Consider the following 22,829-nt stretch of genomic DNA (forward strand, 5'->3'; position numbering starts at 1 on the left):
ACACTAACTAACAACTGTTAATGCTCATATGATCTGAATCCACTTAATTCAGGAAAGTTTTTTTAAAGGTGTCCATAAAGACTGGATAAATAAGAAAATATTACTTCTGGTGCATTTAATAATATACCTCTGACTGTTTTATCCCACCTAGAAATTTTTGTTTGTTTTTACTCAGAACAAAAAAGGAAACATAAATGGAAACCATCCAAAATTGGAAAGAGAAAAAAAAATCTCAGAGTTTGTCCTGTGATCAACTCTGAACATTTGTCCACTTTTTTATTTTTAGTTTGGGAGTAATAGTTTTTTTGTTTTTGTTTTTTCTTGATAGCCGTTCAGGCCATGGTGATGGAGTTCTCTCTTCTAAATCATTCATTTACTCACGAGAAGATATAGCAAATCAGCTCAGACTGCTGACTGGCCAGCATACACACCACCTGGTAGCTACACAAGAACATGCAGTAGCATATAGGCTACTCAGTGGGCAATCCCAGAGGGTCTCTCCCCACTGTATGGAATGGGCCACAATTACCACCCATTGTGTAAAATGATGGCAATCCAACTACCTGGAGGTCCTTCTTGTTCCTCTGTGCCATGACATTTAGCCTCCAGCCCAGTCCATACCCTACAGATGCCTCTAAGGTGACCATCAATGACACACCTCATGGTCTGTGCTCGGGAGTATGCGGTGGCTGCCAGTCAGCACAATCAGAGGCAATGAGGAGGATCTTTCAATATGGTGCTCCTACAGGAAGAGGAGGTAGTCAGGGGCCTGCTGACTTTGCACCAAGGTTTTGGCAGGATCCGAGACAATGCTATCCAGTTTCGGACTCTGGCCACTCCCCAAAACACATTCCTTCATGAACTGGTAGCGCATATCAAAGATCACCTGTCACTATTTGAGCTGCCCGAAGCTGCATTTACAGTGCACCTGGAAAGTATTCACAGCTCTTCACTTTTTCCACATTTTGTTATGTTACATCTTTATTCTAAAATGGAGAAAATTAGTTTTTCCCCTCAAAATTCTACTCACAAGACCCCATAATGATAACACAAAGCAGGTTTTTTTTTTTTGAAAATTTAGCAAATTTATTAAAAATAAAAAACTAAGAAATCTCATGTACATAAGTATTCACACCCTTTGCTCAGTACTTTGTTGATGCACATTTGGCAGCAATTACAGCCTCAAGTCTTCTTGAATATGATGCCACAAGCTTGGTGCACCTATCTTTTGCAATTTTGTCCATTCCTCTTTGCAGCACCTCTCAAGCTCCATCAGGTTGGATGGGGTGCGTCGGTGCACAGCCATTTTCAGATCTCTCCAGAGATGTTCAATCACATTCAGGTCTGGGCTTTGGCTGGGCCACTCAAGGACATTCGCAAAGTTGTCCTGAAGCCACTCCTTTGATATCTTGGATGTGTGCTTAAGGTTATTGTCCTGATGAAAGATAAAACGTTGCCCCAGTCTGAGGTCAAGAGTGCTCTGGAGCAGGTTTTCATCCAGGATGGCTCTGTAAATTTCTGCATTCATCTTTCCCTCAATCCTGACTAGTCTCCCAGTTCCTGTCACTGAAAAACATCTCCACAGCATGATGCTGCCACTACCATGCTTCACTGTAGGGATGGTGCCTGGTTTCCTCCAAACATGATGCCTGACATTCACGCCAAGAAGTTCAATCTTTGTCTCATTAGACCAGATAATTTTGTTTCTCATGGTCTGAGAGTCCTTCAGGTGCCTTTTGGCAAACTCCAGGAAGGCTGCATTGTGCCTTTTACTAAGGAGTGGCTTCCGTCTGGCCAGTCAAACCTGATACAGGCCTGATTGGTGAATTGCTGCAGAGGAGGCTGTCCTTCTGGAAGGTACTCCTCTCTCCACAGAGGAATGCTGGAGCCCTGATAGAGGGACTGTCAGGTTCTTAGTCACATCCCTGACTCAGGCGCTTCCCCCTGTTCACTAGGAAGATTCCTAGTGGATCTGAACTTTTCCATTTACGGATGATGGAGGCCATATTGTGCTCGTTGCAACCTTCAAAGCAGTAGAAATGTTTCTGTACCCTTCCCCAGGTTTGTGCCTCGAGACAATCCCCTCTCATCTACAGACAATTCCTTTGACTTTATGCTTGGTTTGTGCTCTGACGTGCACTGTCAACTGTGAAACTTTATATATAGACAGGTGTGTGCCTTTCCAAATCATGTCCAGTCAATTGAATTTACCCCAGGTGAACTCCAATTAAGCTGTAGAAACATCTCAAGGATGATCAGTGGAAACAGGATGCAACTGAGCTCAATTTTGATCTTCATGGCAAAGGCTGTAAATACTTATGTACATGTGATTTCTTAGTTATTTTTAATAAAAAAAAACTTTTTTCAAATGTCATTATAGGACATTGTGTGTAAAATTGAGGAAAAAATGATTTTCATCCATTTTGGAATAAGGCTGCAATCTAACAAAATGTGGAAAAAGGGAAGGGCTGTGAATACTTGCCGGATACGCTGTACCTGTTGGGTTTGGCCATCAAAATAAATCGTCTCCATCTTCTGACACATAACCCACCAAGCTCCGGTGTCTACGTTATCTCCTGAGTAACCCAAGTAGGTCGGACCATCCTTGCCGTCACCTGAGGAATGGGTAGATGGAGCGGGGATGAAAATGGGCCTTTGCATAAACTGTGCGGCCTTGTGCCATTACATCGTTGGGCACCCGTGAAAAGGCAAGGCTCACCTATAGACAAAGGATGTCTGGTGAGCCGCTCAACTACAAGGTCCTCCACCATTGATCCTATTACTCTAGCCACCCTGGTTATCTCTTCTGGTCCCTCAAGCTGGGTGGAACCAATGATTCCAGAACAGATGAGGATGTGATGGATTGAAATCTGGCTCAAGTGAATACCTGGAGTCTAATGCACTGGATCGCCGACTGTTCCAGTTCAAAGTCTTATGAGAGGTTATCACAAAGAGCATCTATAATTTCATAAAATACACCCTCCTTTGAATCCATTAGTTTTTGGTTATCCCTGGCTTTGACTCCATACGCCATTAATTGAATGGTCCACTTATTAACCTTATTAACTGCATTAACTTAACGCATTGCAAATCTATTTGCATAATCAGTCATGTTTGATCTGTAAGTTCAAGCCACCAGCAGCTGGCAACCCCCTGACTTGACTTTACTGGGGTGCCTATGGTATATCTAGATGTAAAAAGAAGTATTCAGTAAGAGTCTAAATATGGCTCCCCACCTCATCCATCATACAACTGTATAATCAACTTCCAATATCATCTCTTCCAAAAGGGAGTCTTTATTTCTTGTCTCAACCCAAGCTCCAGGTAATGGCATAGTACATCCAAGGGACCCACTGCGGGTATGAGGGGTGATTGGGAAGTTTGAGCCTGGCCCAAAAAGTAGGGCGTGGTTCTCCATCCTTTGCATTCTGAGAAACCAGCATTCTTGAGAATGTGTGAAATTTGGACTCACTGGGTGCAATGTTGAGAAATGGTGGTTCTCAGAATACAAAAGATAGAGAACCACGCTCTAATTAGTCAGGCTCAAAACATCTCAATCGCCCCTCGTCATTTTTACGATGTCATGAGAGCCTGCCCACACATGTGTATTGTGGTGGCGTGTTGAGAGGTGATGTTCTTCATGGCACAATATGTGTCCTGCAGCTGTGAGAAGTGATGACACAGTGGTCAGGTGCAGCTGTGACTGAATGGTCATCGGCGTGCACATTGAGACTAGTTGGGGGCAATCCAAAGTTGATCGAGTATGTTTTTTTCTCTATTTCATCATTGCTTGCAGATGTGCACCACCATGTGACACACATGTGGAGCACGTGACAATATCTGTTCCTCAACTTTGCATTGCAGACGTGGCGGCTGGGATGTGGTGTGGCGCATGCTGCAGAAATGCAGTCACTGGCCGTGGGTCGTGGTCAGTTCCCTCCCTGCTTGATTTTGAATGACATCCAACGCATGATGTGATCACATGTCAACCATGGACCCCTGACAAACACATAACTGTAATGGGTGTGAGTGCATGTGATCATGTCAGTATGGACATCACATCACTGACGTGCTGTCCAGAGTAGCAACGCAGTCACATGAATGGGCTCATGGCTCCAGGATGCACCTGATCTGTCAGTCAGGCTGTCACATGATGACAGATCGTGTGAACGTTGCAATCGCGTGTCACGTGACGTGCCTATCCAATCGGATGTTGCGGTGGTGCTGGGACATGCAGTTGGAGCAGCAGGGTTTTTATTTTTATCTCTGTGTGGTGGTGTGGCCATGCTCCTGGCTGGTGATTCAACCTCCAACGGGACATGCTGGATATGCCATTATGAGTGTTCCACAGCTGCCAGCTGTTCCATATTTACGCGACAGCCGTCCAAATGTGCATGCTGCACTGACAGCAATGGCACTGCACTCTAGCCGCCGTTCGAGCCTTTGCCACCTCAGCCACATCAACAATGTCAGCTCGTGGTGTGGGGGGAGCGATGACACACTTGCATGCCATTGCTGTTGTTGGGAGGGGGCACACTGCACACTCATGCAGCATTTGTGTTGCTGGGGGAGCAGCGGCACACTCGGGCACCATTTGAAGCTAGCTGGGGTAAGACACATTCGAGGAGACACACACTTGCATACCATTTGTGTTCCTTGGGGGAAAACAGCACACTCGCGGGGCACTTAAAAAATGCAGGGCAGCCAGCTTGAAAGTGGTTGCCTGCTCTCTACTTTTGTGCTGGCTGTGCGAATGGCTCTGCATTTTCTACGTGTCCTGCGAGTGGTGTTGGATGTTCGTGGGTGCCACCTGGACTCCGGCCAACTCCAGTCAAGAATGGGTCGAATGGGCACTCTTACACCATTTGCCGTCATTTGGCTGCTGGTGGGAAGGCTGCCTTGATCACATCATTCGGCCAGGGTTCGACATGGCTGATGATTTCATGCAGCCCCTCGTCTGCGGCACAATATGGCTGACCTGCATTTGACATGCCGTGCAAATGTGAGCAAGATCAGATGGCAATGCGACCTCATCTTGCCTGCTGTACAAATGGGTTTCTAGTGCAAGCAACATGCAAATGTAGAGTGCATGTGCTGTGTCTGAAGTGATGTGGCTACTGCTGTATGAGGCGTTCGAGGCAGCTCCGATATTTCAAGAGTGGCATTCGAATTGTCCTCCATGCGCCATTCGGCCTCAGTTGTGTTATGTGTGACGGAGCCATGAATGTTGTTCTGTGTGATCAACCTGTCAACACCATACCAGCTGCCATCCTCCAAAAATAAAACCCTTAAAACCCTTGTTCTTGGAGATGAGACTCCAGACAGCTTTCCCACAACTGCTTCATAGTATGCGCTACTTTACAATGAAAGACAGTTGCAAAGTTACACACACGCAGAGCTGAAACAGGAATCTTTCTTTAAGAGGTTTTAGATTTGCTAGGTATTTTTATGGAGTCTGAAGTGCTCATCCTGCTGCCAAACTCCAAAAATGGTTACCCACGAGCTGGAGGAGCACCTATAGTTTCCACACAGGAAACTTTGCTGAATCAAATTTACTCTGCTGGAATAGCATTTGATTCCAGTCTAAATAGAGTGAATCAGCTCACCAGGTGTCGCAGACTGAAAGGCCCCCCCCCCATCCTAAACACTGGTCCGCCACTGTGCATGTGTCATTCTGTAGTCCAGCAACCCGAGTAACACAGAGTCTCTCCACCCAAAGTGATCAGATGGATTAATGGGATTATTAACTGTCAGATGACAAGGTAAAACCTCTTAAATCATTCTAAAGTCAGTTTTAAGCATAAACGAGGCTTTAAACGGTGATGCATTGAAATGTCCGACATGCAGTGAGTGCATCAGCTAACAATTTGATCGCTTTCTCTGTCTGTTATTATGGAATAACGCTGAATTTATGTGGACAGGATTGTTGTACAAAAGCTTCAGATATCTTTCGTTGAGATAGATGATGACTGGAGTTCAGTTTGAAGCAGAAACGAGGTGATAATCAGTGAACCGTGGCTGATGACGTAAGCGCAATGAAGGCAGGGCTGACGGAGGACCGTTCGGTGGTGACGCCGTCTGGTCAATGCAAGTGGTTTTGGAGGTCACCGGCCGATGAAGCCAACAAGACCACATCATCTGCCCACCAAACCGGAAACCCTCCTCCCCCGACTATGCCTTGACATCCTGTCCATGAATATCACAAACAGGATTGGTGACAAGGCGCAGCCCTGGCGGAGGCCAACCTCCACCGGAAACGAGTCCGACTTACTGCCGAGCACCCGAACAGCTCTCGTTTTGTGAGTACAGAGTTTGGATGGCCCTGAGAAGGGACCCCCTCACTCCATACTCCCGCAGCACCTCCCACAGTATCTCCTGGGGTACCTGATCATATGCCTTCTCCAAGTCCACAAAACACATGTAGACTGGGTGGGCATACTCTCAGACACCATCCAGGATCCTTGTGAGTGTAAAGAGCGTTGTTCCTCTTCAATCAGAGGTTCAACTATTGGCCGAACCCTCCTTTCCAGCACCCTGGAGTAGACTTTACCAGGGAGGCTGAGTAGGTCACACTATTCGTCATGACCTGAAGAATAAATCTAGTTTGGTTGTCCTCAGGACAAACTTGGAAACATCACGTAATCGAACAGAAACAAACGCCATCTTTTTCTATCTGTATTTAAGTAAAGGTCAATATTTATTTATATGTTATTGACAATTTATGCAGTTTGATAAGTTGGAAGTATCGTGAATGTATTACCACAGTTCTTTTAAGAATATTGCCTGGATAAAGTTATCATAACACCAAAGATTCAAAGTTATATATCTTTAAACTGTAAATTTTATTTTTCTGAAGACTAAGTGAAAAAAACAGAACTGAAATTATCATACCAATTTACTGAATTCATTTCGATTTGTATAGCGCCAAATCACAACAAAGCTGCCTCAAGGCACTTCACATGACTAAAGCTGGGCATACACTGTACAATATTTTCAATCGTTGTACTTGGCTCCAGCTCAAACTGTGCAACAAAACCGCAGGGGTTAAAAGTTCAGAGCGCACGATTCATGTTCTCACACTGTACGGCCCGATGCTCTGATGCGAGCTGACTGCTCACATTGTACGTTCAAAAACCACACGTCAGAAGCTTTTTTTCTTTAAAAAAAAAAATATTTCATGCCTATCAGCGCGCACAATGAGTGGGCGGAGACTGAGCGCATATGCGCGCGCGCACACAGCAGACAGCAACATGATTCATGAGAGGACGGTAAAAAAGAAAACAAACATTCATAACAGGTGTTGCTACTTACACTGTTGTATAAATAAACTATATTTCATACGGAGTCATACAGCTGTGCAAGGTGTAGCAACTTACTCCCTCATCTGTCGTAAATCCTGTTGTCTGCTGTGTGTGTGCGCGCGCGCATATACGTTCAAGTCTCCCCCACCTGATTCCACTCACTGTGCACGTTGATAGGCATGAGCTTTAATATGTTATTAGGTTATTGCGAGGGAACGCAAAAAAAAAAAAAAAAAAACTTTTATACTTATTATACTTATTTTCTATGTGTTTTTCTGTACTGGGTGGTTATTGTGTTTTGTGTGCCAGTACGCAAGCTGCTGAAACTAATTGCTCCTGGTGGGATGAATAAAGTTGTCTAAGTCTAAGTCTAAAACTTTACATGAGATCACTGTTTGCTCTCTCCGGTGTTTGCTCATGGACATTGCGTGAGGTAATCAGCGCGTAGACACTTGTAGTGCTTCAACAGCGCTGAACCCTCATGAGTCACGACGGCCGACCAAAATATCAAGCAGGTTTGATTTTCATCCGACCATACGATTCCCAATCGGGAGGTGGTCGTGAGATGTTAAACGCAGCTCGTTACTCCATGTAGACTGCACGATGCAGGACGCACGATTAAGTTGTAACTCGGCGCAATCCAAAAAATTCTCGCACAAATGAAAAATCGGCTGAAAAAGGGCCAAAACTCGCACAGTGTAAGCCCGCCTTAAGGTCTAACCTTTCATCCCCCGAGCAAGCACACAGGTGACAGTGCAAAAACTCCCTCTGGTGATAATGAGGAAGAAACCTCAGGCAGGCCAGACCCAGAGGGGTGACCCACTGCTTAGGCCATTCTAACAATTACAAGGTTTTTACAGATTGTACAAGAGTTTCCTTACAAACAGAAAAAACAGAAGAGCAACAAAAACAAACTCCTTAACTGAAAATAAAGTAGAGTCCATCCCGATGGGTCTCTGATATATAGGCATCCACGTCTAGCACCAGTAGGCTGCAGGGCACAACCTCCAGTCAGTGGTGCAACAGGCATAGCATACCGAGGTCAGTCCAGCACCCTGGTATGCAGGGCCAAGATCCATCATTAGTGTTGTCAGTGCCTCAGACAGATAGAAAAAGAGCAGAACTAGTCGGCCAGAAATAACTGCACCTGAGGCGTAATTCACCAGCAGTAAATCAACAGGAAAGCAAAGATACGGCTAAGGTGGTCACTGGCAGCTAGACCTGTGCTTCACTATAACAGACCCAGAATTTAGTTGTCGTGAGACAGAGACCTGTTCTGTTGCTAATAATGTAAATTAAAAGGAGAGGAAGCATAGTTCCATACTACACTGGTATGCTAGCCGTACGAGAGGGAGAATAGATATAGCATCTTTAGTCTGGACTTAAATGTTTCTACGGAATCTGACTGTTTTATCTTTGCAGGGAGATAAAAGTTATTAGCAGAAACTTAAAATTGGACCTCACAGAGACAGGAAGCCAATGAAGGGAGGCCAAATTTAGTGCAATATGGTAAACTTTCTGCTTCTAGTCAAAATTCTGGCAGCAACATTTTGAATGTTGTGGAAGAGAATGTACCTGGAACAGTTTGCCACCTGGATGGTTGGACCGCTACATTCAACTCCACCACACTGAGCAACGGGTCCATCACATGAGCGGGATCGACACACACAGCTGCTGATAGAGCCTTCACCATCACCATGGTTACAGGGTTGCCAAGGTGTCCAAGGGCCAAAGCCACCATCCTGTGTCATATTCCTCACCTCCAGAAAAATTTGATTTGATATCAAAGGTCACACCAAACACATATAAATCATTCAGTTTTGAGCATGTCCCTCAGCATACAGTGTTGTCAGAAGTACACCTACGGTGCAGGAAACCCAAAACAAGCAATCACACAAACAAAAAAATATGAAAAAATGACAACGCATCAACAGCCACTCATCATAAAAGTATCAACATAACATTTAGGGTATAATGATAAGAACTAATTATCTGTATCAGTGAAAGCGTAGAATTTGTTGAGACATTCACATGACCTGGCAGTGACATGTCTCTCATTCCTCAGACTTTGAGATCAAGGGATATCTGAGAACATCTTAGCCCAGAGTTATGAAGTTGTTTGACAAAGGTGGTGCCAGTAACTTTGCAGAAGAGTACTTAGCCAAGTACTTAGCGTCCTGGTGCTTCCTGTTGTATGCCATGGTTATGACACTTGGACGCTAATCAGTGCACTAAAGTCACCATTGGATGTCCACTGGATACCACTGGCATGACTTTGTTTCAAAGAAACAGTTACTTCAGGAGACTTAGATAAGAAGTATCATTTGCATTATAAGGGAATGTTACTATGACATTTTGGCCATGAGGCGCATTTCTCTGCACATCTAGCATGCAGATGCCACAGTATGGAGGACCTCAGTGGATGAAGGAGGTCAAGGGAATGACTATGTTTCACCTGGCTCCACTAGAGGTGTGGTTCTCCATCCTTTGCATTCTGACAAACCAACATTCTGGAGAATGTGGAAAATTTGGACTCACTAGGTGCAATGTTGAGAAATGCTGGTTTCTCAGAATGCAAAAGATGGAGATGGAGAGATGGGGTTAGTTTGAGAGGTAGTGATGTGCTAGTTCTCTGCTTGGGTGGTTGTCATCAGGACCCAATCTCAATGGTTCCATAGTGAATACAGCGACATGCAACACCAACATAAGCTCTTCAACCTGACCTCAGTAACTTCAAACAATAGGAATAAAAGGATGTATGGTGTCTTTAGTCCTTAACCTCAAGAGGCAGACATTAGGAGCATTAGTGTCAAAACAAGATAACGTGAAATATCTCCAAGTTTACCTTCATTACCACATTTTAAGAATCCCAAACTTTAAAGTTAAACCATCAAATTTGATACTCCAAGATAGGTGTGTGTGTGTGTATATCCTACTGGGCACTGCGTGATGTTTGGGTCCACTGGTTCATGTTGGAACTGTGTTCGATGGTGGTGCAGCGTTTCTTTTTCAGATCCCAACCACAATAGGGGTCCCGTGCGTCGAGGCAGTGCCTACAACATGAGTTCAGACAGTACACTCACATCCAAAATAATCTAGAACATTTCTTAATTTCTCATTCACTCCACATTCAAAACAGTTGACTGCTCGATTTTCACATGTAAGATGAATTTCATGTAAGCATGAATGGTTTGACTGAATGGTTTTAACTAAAAACTTTCAACTACAGCACACTCAAATGCTATGTCTTGTGCTTTGTTAGACAATATAGGGAGTCATGCTCCACAGTAGGCATGTGAATCTCATCACTGACAACGATTCGATACACACCTCGATACACTACCAGTGATATGATATATATAGCAGTACTGACGATACAATTCGCCGCTGTTCAATGTGATTTGATATGTATTTGATGGTGATTCAATTCCTCACAATGTGATACGACGCAATTCAACATGATGCAAAGAAATTATACCAAAACTTTAAATAGAAAATAAGAAGCTGCAATTCAGTATGGTACTATGGTATTCTTCTTCTGATTCTACTAGAGGCAGAGGATTTGTTTTACTCCTTATAAGCAGCAAATTTACCAGATTCAACATTAAGGAACAGGAATTGGTTTCGTCATATGTGGAACTTGTTTAATCACACTGTCAGAACTCAAACAGTAAACAGTAAGACATCATTACTCTCAATGAGTTACTTAAATTGAGTCACTCATTGACAGAGTACTGCCTTGACAAAAGTAATTTGAAATATTTTCTCACCACTTTTGCTGGAGATCGGTTTACAATCTGCCTCAGAAGTATTCGAGTTAGGGGGAGCAGCAGTGGCTATGCCATTCTTTCCAAATGACCTGCATCTTGTCAAGTTTCCCATCTTTTTTAAGAAAGCCAATGTATCTCCAAACGCCTGATTTAAATGTTTTAGGTGCATCAAAATCTCATCCAACTGCTTGCACCGGACCAGGACCAAAGTGTTATACTTTTATTGTGAAAAATCTCGTGAACAAACAAATCTGCTGCAGAATTGTTGCATTTCTTCCGAACATACCGTGATTTTTTGTCAACCTTAAAATCAAGTCACTGTGAGACAAAATCACAATTATGGAATCTTTGCAATTAATCCACAGTTCACAGGACTGATTTAAATGTTAATGTGTTGATACTGCTTTGGACGCATAAGAGGTCACAACAACGCATTATTGAAGTGGACCGTGTTGGCTGATGAAGACTGCGAAGGCAGTCATTTGTGGTGGAGCCGCAAAGCAATCCACAAATCCACGTGATACACACAAAAATCTGATTTTGGAGGGAAATTTTAAAAAAGCAAAAATCTGCGTTCCTGCGGAAAACTTCTATGGCTGATGACATTGGTTACCAGATGTTAACTGACCATCATGATGAACTCTTTTGAGCATCAGTATGATTTTCTATGCAGCTGCTGTGTGCAACTTCAAGAGAAGTAAATTCAGTAGGACGCAGTTGTTACAATTTATGTATTTATTACTTAGTTTGTGCAAAATGTGTCCCCTAAATTGCAGAAATGAATATCCACTATGTTTGTACATGTGTTAACACTTGCTTTCTGATCACTGCATAGATGTACATCTGACTCCAAATTTGGACAAAATAAGGCAGTATAATTAAACGTGGGCTTAGCGGTTAGCGGTTAGCACGGTTCCCACACAACAAGAAGGTCCTGGGATCGCTTCCCGCCTGGTCCTTTCTGTGTTGGGTTTGCATGCTCTCCACATGGTCACATGGGTTCCCTCCGGGTGCGCTGACATCCTCCCACTTCCATAGACATGCAGCTTAGGTGAACTGGACACATTAATTTGACAGTATGTGACTGAGTTTGTCTGACTGACATCCTGTCCAGGGTGGACCATGCCTTTTGTCCGATGACTGCTAGGACAGCCCTCCTCCCCCCATCCCCACTCTTGATTGAAATCAGTGAATAAAGAAAATGAATGAATAATAGTGCAACCCCTACGTTGGTTCATGTCGGTAAATATAAGTAGTATGGGTGAATACATAGAATGTTGGACCCATTTTCTGTTTGGGAATCCAAGAACTGACATTGGAGTCTTGAGATTTATAAGATCTTACCATTCTGTTGAATAGCTAGTGCAGCGCTCTAATGGAATCTTCACCAATCTGTCATCAAGTCCCACAAATAGAGACCTATCACTGTGCAGGATTTGCATGCTCCTGATTGGTCGTCGTGCCCCATCAGGGAGGATCCTAAGCTCCTCCAGGTAACAACCATAAAGACTTTTATTGGTTGTGGCGAGAGCCTTGAGGATGGTGCCATATTCTGAGTGAAGAAGACAAAGAAAATAAGTAGTTTGTACTGTGTGCTTTAATTCACACCTTTTTGGTTTTTTTTTACCATAACACCAACGGACGTTAACTAAAAATAACAAAACAATCCCACAAACCAATCAACAAACTGATAACATTTTAAGGCCAAAGTTGACTATAACCTTTCCCTCTCACCTGTTCCGATGTACATGACATGATAGAGCATGTCACGGCCCTGCACGATGTCCACCACCATCTTGGACAATCGTAGGTTGTCCTGGATCAGCAGGGGGTTGATGGTTACTGGCTGGACCACATCATTCATCAGGAAGAGCCGCTGAGCATCCTGTAGACTGCGCTCTGTCAGGTTCCCGCTGGGCCCGCCCTCCTCCAGTGTACCACACTGATAATTCCGTAGATGTTGATGTTAACAATGCAAATGTAAAACATGTCATTGCAGACTTTGTTGGATAGTAAAGCACTCCAGTGGCTAATCTCACTAACTAGCACAACCTGGAATTCCAAACAGAGCTTTCTCACTTTTGACTTGCAGGAAGTCACTCAGCAGTTAATGGCCACATGTAAACAACAATTTACTGTCAAATATTGGCACTGCAAGTCAAGTCCTGAGCCATGGCCTATAACACAGCTTGTTCCTGTACCTGATACGTAGATCCATTTTCCGATCTACTGGTGGGAACCCAGATCTTTCATTTGTTAAAACAGATGATGGATTCATTTTTACAGCAACCTTTGTGGAACAGCAAACTGGATGTTTTTAATTTGGTGAGCTCAGCGGTGGAAAACCCTTACTTCAGTGAGTAAACGTCCTGCTCCATATTTCCTTCATCCACCCACGAAACCAGCTGATTCTACAGACTTCCACTCTTCAGGCAGGTTGATGAGCTGAGTAGCAAAATCAATTTTATTAGGTGCACAGTCAGAAGCAATCTACAACCCTAATTCCAATGAAGTTGGGACGTTGTGTAAAATGTAAATAAAAACAGAATACAATGATTTGCAAATCCTCTTCAACTTATATTCAATTTAATACACCACAAAGACAAGATATTGAATGTTCAAACTGATAAACTTCATTGTTTTTGTGTAAACATTTGCTCATTTTGAAATGGATGCCTGCAACACATTTCAAAAAAGTTGGTGGTATGTTTACCACTGTGTTACATCACCTTTCCTTCTAACAACACTCAATAAGCGTTTGGGAACTGAGGACACTAATTGTTGAAGCTTTGGAGGTGGAATTCTTTCCCATTCTTGGTTGATGTACGACTTCAGTTGTTCAACAGTCTGTATTTTGCGCTTCATAATGTGCCACACATTTTCGATGGGCGACAGGTCTGGAATGCAGGCAGTCTCTTTTACTACAAAGCCACGCTGTTGTAACATGTGCAGAATGTGGCTTGGCATTGTCTTGTTGAAATAAGCAGGGACGTCCCTGAAAAAGACGTTGCTTGGATGGCAGCATGTGTTGCTCCAAAACGTGGATGTACCTTTCAGCATTGATGGTGCCATCACAGATGTGTTAGTGTGTTAGTGCCCATGACATGGGCACTAACACATTTTCTGAAGTGTTCCTGGGCCCACGCTGTAAGAACCTTTACACAACAATGTCGGTTTTTAATGCAGTGCCGCCTGAGGGTTCGAAGGTTTTCGGCCTTTCCGCTTACGTGTAGAAAGTTCTCCAGATTATCTGAATCTTCTGATTATATTATGGACTGTAGATGATGGAATCCCTAAATTCCTTGCAATTGAACATTGAGAAACATTGTTCTTAAACTGTTGGACTCTTTTTTTCATGCAGTTGTTCACAAAGTGGTGATCCTTGCCCCATCTTTGCTTGTGAACGGCTGAGACTTTTGGGGATGCGCCTTTTATACCCAATCATGACACTCACCTGTTTCCAATTAACCTGTTCACCTGTGGAATGTTCCAAACAGGTGTTCTTTGAGAAATCATCAACTTTCCCACTCTTTTGTTACCCCGTCCCAGTTTTTTTGAAATGTGCTGCAGACATCCATTCCAAAATGAGTAAATTTGCACAAAAACAATAAAGTTTATCAGTTGAACATTAAATATCTTGTCTTTGTGGTGTATTCAATTGAATATAGGTTGAAGATCAATCAATCAATCAACTTTTTTCTTATATAGCGCCAAATCACAACAACAGTTGCCCCAAGATGATTTGCAAATCATTGTATTCTGTTTTTATTTACATTTCACACAACATCCCATCTTCATTGGAATTGGGGTTGTATGATGGGACATTAACTTCCTGAAGCTGGGTTTTCCACCTCTGGGAGAGTTAAAGTGGGCATTCACTGTGCACTGTGAGTCTGGATGTGGGCTGAATTCTTTTATTTTAGTTAGGCAGAATTTCAGCTTTGTCATGCGTCATTTGTTGTGGAGTGTACTGGGTGCAACAAGAGGTGATTAACCCCTCCCAACTGGTAATCAGACAGGTGGATGGACTCCAGACATGTCAGAATTTGGTTGCCACTTGTGGGCGTTTTGAAGAATTGAAGCAGAGCCACAAACCGATGTCCCTGAACTCAGTGTGTTTTTTGCCTCACTCCGCCGATGCAACATCAAGAGGATTAGAAACATGGTGACATGGTGTGTGGCTTGCTTGGACAAAAGCACTGATTGACCAGTGGCTGCAACAAGTAAGCCTCTTCAGCGTGTCCTCCTCCACCTATCATGACACGAAGGCGAGAGAAAAAAGCTGTGGGAAAATAGCCACTGAGCTACAGTGGCCTGGTGTTCATTCATTCATTTATCTTCTGCCGCTTATTCATGCCGAGATCGCGGTGGTGGTAGACCAAGCAGCTCCTCCCACACTTCCCTGTCCTCTCTAATCTCTCCAATGTGTCTCCGGGCTCAGACATACCTACAAGAGTCAATACCTCCTTAGGGAAATGACCAGGACACATCCCCACCAGATGCCCAAACCACCTCAGCTGGCTCCTTTTGATGCAAAGGAGTGGATATTCACACTTCTCAACTTTTTCCGGAATGTAAGCCCAAATACCCAACAGAGGAATCTCATTTGTGCTGCTTGTATCCATGACCTTGTTCTTTCACGAGTCTTGCCTTCTGGCTCAACACTTTTGTTCACCAGAATGGCCCAGTAAAGCATCCATAAAATGTCAGACACAGCCCCCATGTATTGATCTCATGGTCAAGCTTTCCCCAGTATTGAAAAAGACCTCAAGATACTTCAACTCCTCCACTTAGGGCAATAACCCTGACCCAAAGGGGTCTACAGGGAACCGCAGTCTTGTTTGAACCCCTGCATAATATTGTGAGATTTGACCACTTCTGGGGACAGCCTGCACAAACACAGCATCACTTCTCACGGAAAAATGGTGTACTATTTTGTTTTCGGCTGCAATCACCGAAGCAGTCATGAAAAGTGCAGTTTTTTCAGTTCCAAGTGGAGAAGGGAAGACAAAGCAAATAGGAAAGGTTCTGTCAGTACGTTTTAGCCTACACACCTTAACTGAGTAGCTGTGTTCTCTTGCCTGCACAACATCCTCGACATGTTTAAGGGGTCATAAACAAACCACAACACGTCCACTTTCCACCACATCTTCACTTTTTCTTTGCATTTTCACTTTGTTTGCTGTGTAATTTGCCCCAAAACTCAGAGAAATTGACATTTTTCTGATGGGGACAGACGAGGGCTGTCCCCAGAGGTAGAATTATGCTCTTTCATTTAAGCCTTTTAGCGCCCACCCTCAAATGAGACTACGGTTCCCTATCCACCCTTTTCTGACAGACAACTGTGGTCACAGATTTGGATGTGCTGATTTTCATCCCAGTCCCTTCACACTCGGCCTCAAACCTGCTCAATGCACATCAGAGGTCACTACTTCATGAAGCCAACAGAATCACATCATCTACAAAAAGCAGAGATGCAATTCTGATGTCACCAAACTGGACACCCTGACTACACCTTGAAATGCTGCCCATGAAGATTAGGAACTGGACTGTGACAAGTGGCAGCCCTGGTGTAGTCCAACACCCACCAGGATCAGGTCTGATGTAATTTAGAGAATGTGGACACAGCATGATCCTGGATTGTACATTACAGCAGTTCCTGTACCCCATACCCCCACAGCACCCCCCACAGGACATCTTGAGGGACCCGGTCTTACGCCTTTTCCACATCCACAAAACACATGTAGACTGGGTAGTCATACTCCCAAGAACCTTCTAATTTTCTTCTGAGGGTACATATGATGGCACCCATTTTATTATCATTTGTTTGTCTGTTGTTTATTTATTTATTTTGAATATTCTGCACACAAAATGCCACAAATGGCCAAGGCATTTTTCTCCTATGAAATACACACACAGTTTCATGCATGTATTCCACACCTGTAGTGTGAGCATTCAGCTTGCAGCTGACCGTCGGACCATACAGTGTAACCACATAAAACACGAGATTTAGCTTCACATTACAAATGAATTACTCAAACAGTTCGAGTAGGAATTGAACAAAAACATTGCCAAACTCACACAGTGTATGCCCAGACTTTACAAAGTCACCGGATTTATTGTTTTGGAGTTATCACCAACACCACATGAAATCACCACTTCATCTGTTATGTGTCGGACGCAGCTCGGAGAACCGGCCAGCGTTTGAAGGACCCAGTATGAAATAAGCAGAGCACGGTACAAAGGCTAACTGAATTTAATACATAACAGTGATGTGATACAAAACAACAAAAGAGTGTGCGGTCTGGCATGGTGGTGATACGGTGCGCTTCCAGCAGCGCTAACGGTCCGGAGCCAGAAGCCGTTCGGACCCAAGGACCCCGCCGACACCCCCCAGGTGGCCGCAACAAACCGAGTCTGTGAAAGAAGGAACCATTATGTGAGTCCACACTCTACACCACAGAGAGACCACTCAAAGGTGTACATAAACAGCAAACACTTCCTGGCTTAATTACTAATCAGCTTCCCAACCTGCAGGCATGGAACATCCAGTTCACAAAACTCCACTGCAGTGGAAGCCGATACATGACTAACGTACAGCTCAATATAATAAGGTGTGAGGGACACCACATTTACTGACTGTATAAACGTTAGTCACAAAATCTAACTACCTCAGGAAGTGTGCTGACACGTGATGACCTCACCCCCTCCTCTTTCACAGACCGTGCATCAAACCCTGGACGTTCTCTGCATCCACTGATGATGAGATGGCTCCCGAGACGACGATCTCACCCGTCGGTCACAAGGTCGAGTCTCTGGCAAATACACACTGTATACTCCATTCTTAAATGCCACCATGTTCCAATTCCATATAGAGGCACCTCAGCTGGTAGTCCTGACGAGCCGCAGGTGATCGGGTGAGGTCCTGATAACCTCAGCAACACAGCCACTCAGTCCCAAATGCAAGCCACCTGAGGAAAAACAAAAGACAGAAACAAAAGGCAGCCAGGCCCCCCAGCCATACAACAGTACCCCACCCTCACGGGAAGCCTCCTGGCGACCACACAAACCTGGCCCAGGATAAACACCCCCCTCCAGGGACCATGGCTGGAAACCGCATCTGCATTCGTCTTCCAACAGAATGGTTTGATGTCCTCTCCTCTGGCTGCATCCTTGCCTTTGTTTCAGTCAGTCACTTAGCACAGGTGTGGCCAGGAGTTCTTAAACCTGTGCGGTCAGCCTTTATCCAACCATGTTCGGTCTTTAGTCATAAAACAAAAAAGACAAACACAAACAACCAAAACCACCCCCACTCCCAGGGGACCGTCCTATCAAACCCCGGAAGAGGAGAAAAGAAAACCCCAAACTTAAGCTTACAAATAAAAGTGCTAAAACACCCCCCCCCCCCCCCCAAACGACATGTAGGGACCAACACCCCCCGGAGGACTTCCCGCCAGCTCCAGGAGTAATAACCACAGCCGAGGTCCCCTCTGGGAATCCAACGTCACCCACGGGGACTCCCAGCGCCTCCCAGAGGACCACTCGTCAACCCCAGGAGACGCCTCCCCTCATGACCAACGGACCCAGCCCCGGCCGTCTATGGCTATATGGACCCACAGCCCTTTCCCCCCCCAGAGGACACCACAGTCAAACCCTGAGGGCGGAAACTGGGGGGAAAAAACAAGAGAGAAAAAAAAAACATACAAACAAACAACCCCAACCCCACCCCCTTGGCGCAGTGGAAACTGGAAGCACGTCCAGTGTCACCAACCGGGACTATACCCCAGAAGCCAACCGGGAGGAGTGGAACAGCGGTTATGGCAAACGGCACAAAACGGCGCCACTCCTCCGACTTCTACACCAGCCCTAGCTGCGGGTATATCCCACTGCCCCAAACCTCAGCCACGCCGATGGCAGACTGCCAAAGGCGTGCTGAAGCCGGAGGTGGAACAGGGAATCAAAAGCACCCCCCCCCAGGTGCAGAGGTTACCCGGGAACGCCCAGTATAACCAAACTGCACCACTCCAGCAATGCCGACACTAACGGCTCACCCGGCTGGAGCCAGAGGAGAAGAGAGGGAAGAAAAAGAAAATACCCCAAACCCCCCCCCCCCTCCCCGGGTGCAGAGACTACCTGGGAAATGCCCAGCACAACCAAACGGCACCCCTCCAGCAACGCCGACACTACGGCTCACCCGGCTGGAGTCAGAGGAGGAAGAGAGGGCATAACAAAACAAACAAAAAAAAAAGAAAAAAAACCCAAGTACCACCCCATCACCCCCAGGGGACCGTCCCATCAAACCCTGGGGAGGTGAAACAAAAGAAATAAAAAGAAAGACTAACAGACCAACATACAGTTGTTTGGTCCGTTTTTTTTTTTTTTTTCTTCTTAGACAGGCTGCAGGGTCACAACCCCAGACACAAACAGTGGAAAAAAAAAAAAATAAATAAATCCCACACAAAAACCAACTCAAAAAACACCCACACGAAATGAACTAACACAAAACAAATCAGTGACGTATACCGTTAAGCTCAAACAAATCGAACACACCTGTTCTAACTTAAGAGCTTAACGTAATTGTAACTAAGTCACCAAAAGAGGGAGCCAAAGTGCTAAAAATGAAAAAAACCCCTTTGGTGACAGAAAACAAACGAGCTGCATCTCCGTGCGCAGCTGGTTGCAACACACAACCAAAATGTGCTCACTAAATAACGCCGAGCTGATACAACAGACGCAGTAGTTATCTTTATCCGGGGAAACGGGGCTGCAACTGTAACACAGGAAGCTCAGCGACCCGTGCCACAGAGCTCCGCCGTGCGCGTGCACCCATTACAGACACACTCCTGCAGCTCCCGTTAAACCTCTTATCCGGTCGGAGCGTGACGCAAGCCGTCGCCAGTCACACTCCACCACGACCCACGGATAAGGCACAACACAGGAACACGGCTGCAAGAGAGCACAAATCAGTATTCAGCAATGGGTCTCAAACAACCGCACCATCCGGCGGAGAGCACCCGCAACTGATCCGGATAACTACTGAACGTCTGCTGCCCGCCTTCCCGCGCGTTACCGTCTCTGCTAACCGCTGGGTCCGTGATGTTTGGCCAGAGACTACTGTTATGTTCGGACGCAGCTCGGAGAACCGACCAGCGTTTGAAGGACCCAGTATGAAATAAGCAGAGCACGGTACAAAGGCTCACTGAATTTAATACATAACAGTGATGTGATACAAAACAACAAAAGAGTGTGCGGTCTGGCGTGGTGGTGATACGGTGCGCTCCCAGCAGCGCTAACGGTCCGGAGCCAGAAGCCGTTCGGACCCAAGGACCCCCCGCCGACACCCCCCAGGTGGCCGCAACAAACCGAGTCTGTGAAAGAAGGAACCATTATGTGAGTCCACACTCTACACACAGAGAGACCACTCAAAGGTGTACATAAACAGCAAACACTTCCTGGCTTAATTACTAATCAGCTTCCCAACCTGCAGGCATGGAACATCCAGTTCACAAAACTCCACTGCAGTGGAAGCCGATACATGACTAACGTACGGCTCAATATATAAGGTGTGAGGGACACCACATGTACTGACTGTATAAACGTAGTCACAAAATCTAACGTACTCAGGAAGTGTGCTGACGAGCGTGAGACCTCACCCCCTCCTCTTTCACAGACCGTGCATCAAACCCTGGACTTCTCTGCATCCACTGATGATGAGATGGCTCCCGAGACGACGATCTCACCCGTCTGGTCACAAGGTCGAGTCTCTGGCAAATACACACTGTATACTCCAGTCTTAAATGCCACCATGTTCCAATCCATATAGATGCACCTCAGCTGTGAGTCCTGACGAGCCGCAGGTGATCAGGGTGAGGTCCTGATAACCTCAGCAACACAGCCACTCAGATCCCAAATGCAAGCCACCTGGAAGGAAAAACAAGACAGAAACAAAAAAGGCAGCCAGGCCCCCCAGCCATACAACATCATCTACATTTTTGCTCCCCAAAACTTGTGCTGTTACCAGCGCAGGTAAAACTGCAGTAATTCCTAACAGTTCGTGCAAAATATGTATTAAACCTAAATATTAAAGCTGAATCTTGGACACTATAAGTACATCATCATTTTACTTCAACTCCATTGAGGAAAAATTGCAAAAACTGTGTCACAAAAACAACTACTGGTACTTATGCAACTAACTGTATGAGCGATACCTGAAAGTTGGGCTATTGGGTTTGGGGTGGCTAGCCAGGCAGTGCGGGGATTCTCCTGGTAGCGGAACGGTCCATTGAAGGCCTGAGTAATGGAGCTGAGATTGAAGGCGCACACAGCAGAAGCTGATATACTGTTCCTACAGGAGACAGAGGGAGTCATCACTGTGAAAATTCAATGTGAAAGAGCACAGGAAAGAAAACTCACCTGATAGCTCTTCCTTGTTTTCTGCTGCTTTATCATCCACAAGTTACCTCATGAAAATGTCAGAATAACTACTGGCACAATGAGCCCTCAGCAACTAACCTCAGCAGAACGTAATTATGGCATCGGCGACCGCGAGCTGTTAGCAGTTAAGTGGCTTTGGAAGAGTGGCGGCACTGGCTGGAGGGGGCATAATTCCCGTTCATCGTCTACACCGATCACAAGAATCTCGAATATCTCCACACTACCAATTTTCTTAACTCCCGCCAGGCCCAATGGGCAATATTTTTCAGTCGATTTAATTTCACGCTATCCTACCGCCCGGGCACTAAAAATGGTAAATCTGACGCTTTATCTCGAATGGGGGACCCGGTTGGACGCGCTGTTGATCTGGGGACAATTTTACCCTCTTCATGTTTTGTGTCGACCCTAACCTGGGACATTAAGTCCAGAATTAAATTGGCAGTTGGGGATGCGCCCATTCCCACTGGGTGTCCGCGGGGGAAAACTTTTGTTCCTTCTGCCCTCAGGGGTGAAACCGATCTGATGGTGTCATGACAGCCGAATGTTCTGTCATCCTGGTATCAAGAAAACTTTGTTTATTGTTCATCAAAGGTTTGGTAGCCAGGGGTAGTTAAGGATGTCACCAAATATGTGTCCAGCTGTCATGTATGCGCAATGCATAAGTCTTCTAATCGCCCACGCTGCGGGTCCCTTGTTGCCGTTACCTGTCCTGACTCACCCCTGGTCCCACATTACAAATGGATTTTGTGACTGGTTTTCTGCCCTGTAAGGGACATACTGTTGTTTTGACCTGTGGTAGATCGCCTCTTTAAGATGGTTCATTTCATTCCTCTGAATAAGCTACCGTCAATTAAGGAAACTGCAGTGGTCATGTTAACCAGGTTTTTAAACTGCACGAGACTTCCTCAGGATATAGTTTCTGACCATGGGCCGCAGTTTGTGTCTCATTTTGGCAAGAGTTTTGCCGTCTCCTCTGGGTCACATCCAGCTTAACCTCAGGCTACCATCCACAGGCCAATGGGCAGGGTGGAATGGTTAAATTGGGAATTAGAAAAGGACCTCTGGTTGCTTGCATCACAGCACCCCACATCCTGGTCAGAACAACTTCCTTAGATTGAAATTGCCCATAACAGTTTTCCCTCACCTTCCACCGTTATTTTCCATTTCACATGTTTTGGTCACCAGCTTGCGCTTTTTCCCTCAGTTGATCTCAACCCCCCGGTCTCCTCGGATCTCAGTCTGATTCTTCATTGCCAATAAACCTGGGAGCAGGCACAGAAGATTTTGTCGTGTTCCATGATGTCTTATAAAGCTGCCATTGACC

At 45.2% G+C, this 22,829-nt stretch overlaps 2 protein-coding genes across 2 annotated transcripts in view; both read right to left on the reverse strand.

Annotated features, from left to right (window-relative positions):
• Positions 1 to 22,829, reverse strand: part of LOC117513790 (semaphorin-5B-like) — a 145,128-nt gene that overhangs the window by 54,187 nt on the left and 68,112 nt on the right.
• On the reverse strand, positions 8,938 to 13,189 carry LOC117513798 (semaphorin-5B-like). Its single transcript, XM_034174029.1, has 4 exons — positions 12,806 to 13,189; positions 12,416 to 12,623; positions 10,238 to 10,354; positions 8,938 to 9,061 (listed from the first exon to the last, which is right to left on the reverse strand). The coding sequence occupies exons 1-4, from the start codon at positions 12,933 to 12,935 to the stop codon at positions 9,058 to 9,060; spliced, it is 459 nt and encodes a 152-aa protein (XP_034029920.1). The 5' UTR covers positions 12,936 to 13,189; the 3' UTR covers positions 8,938 to 9,057.

The sequence above is a fragment of the Thalassophryne amazonica genome, chromosome 1 (assembly GCF_902500255.1).
Source record: "Thalassophryne amazonica chromosome 1, fThaAma1.1, whole genome shotgun sequence".
In the NCBI taxonomy this organism is placed as follows: Eukaryota; Metazoa; Chordata; class Actinopteri; order Batrachoidiformes; family Batrachoididae; genus Thalassophryne; species Thalassophryne amazonica.

Excerpts from the sequence above, each read along its gene's own strand:
- LOC117513798 (XM_034174029.1), bottom strand. The coding sequence starts at position 12,935 with ATGAATGATGTGGTCCAGCCAGTAACCATCAACCCCCTGCTGATCCAG. Across the intron at positions 12,624-12,805 it reads TGTCATGTACATCGGAACAG|AATATGGCACCATCCTCAAG; the intron begins GTGAGAGGGAAA and ends TTCTTCACTCAG. Across the intron at positions 10,355-12,415 it reads ACTAGCTATTCAACAGAATG|GCACTGCCTCGACGCACGGG; the intron begins GTAAGATCTTAT and ends CTCATGTTGTAG.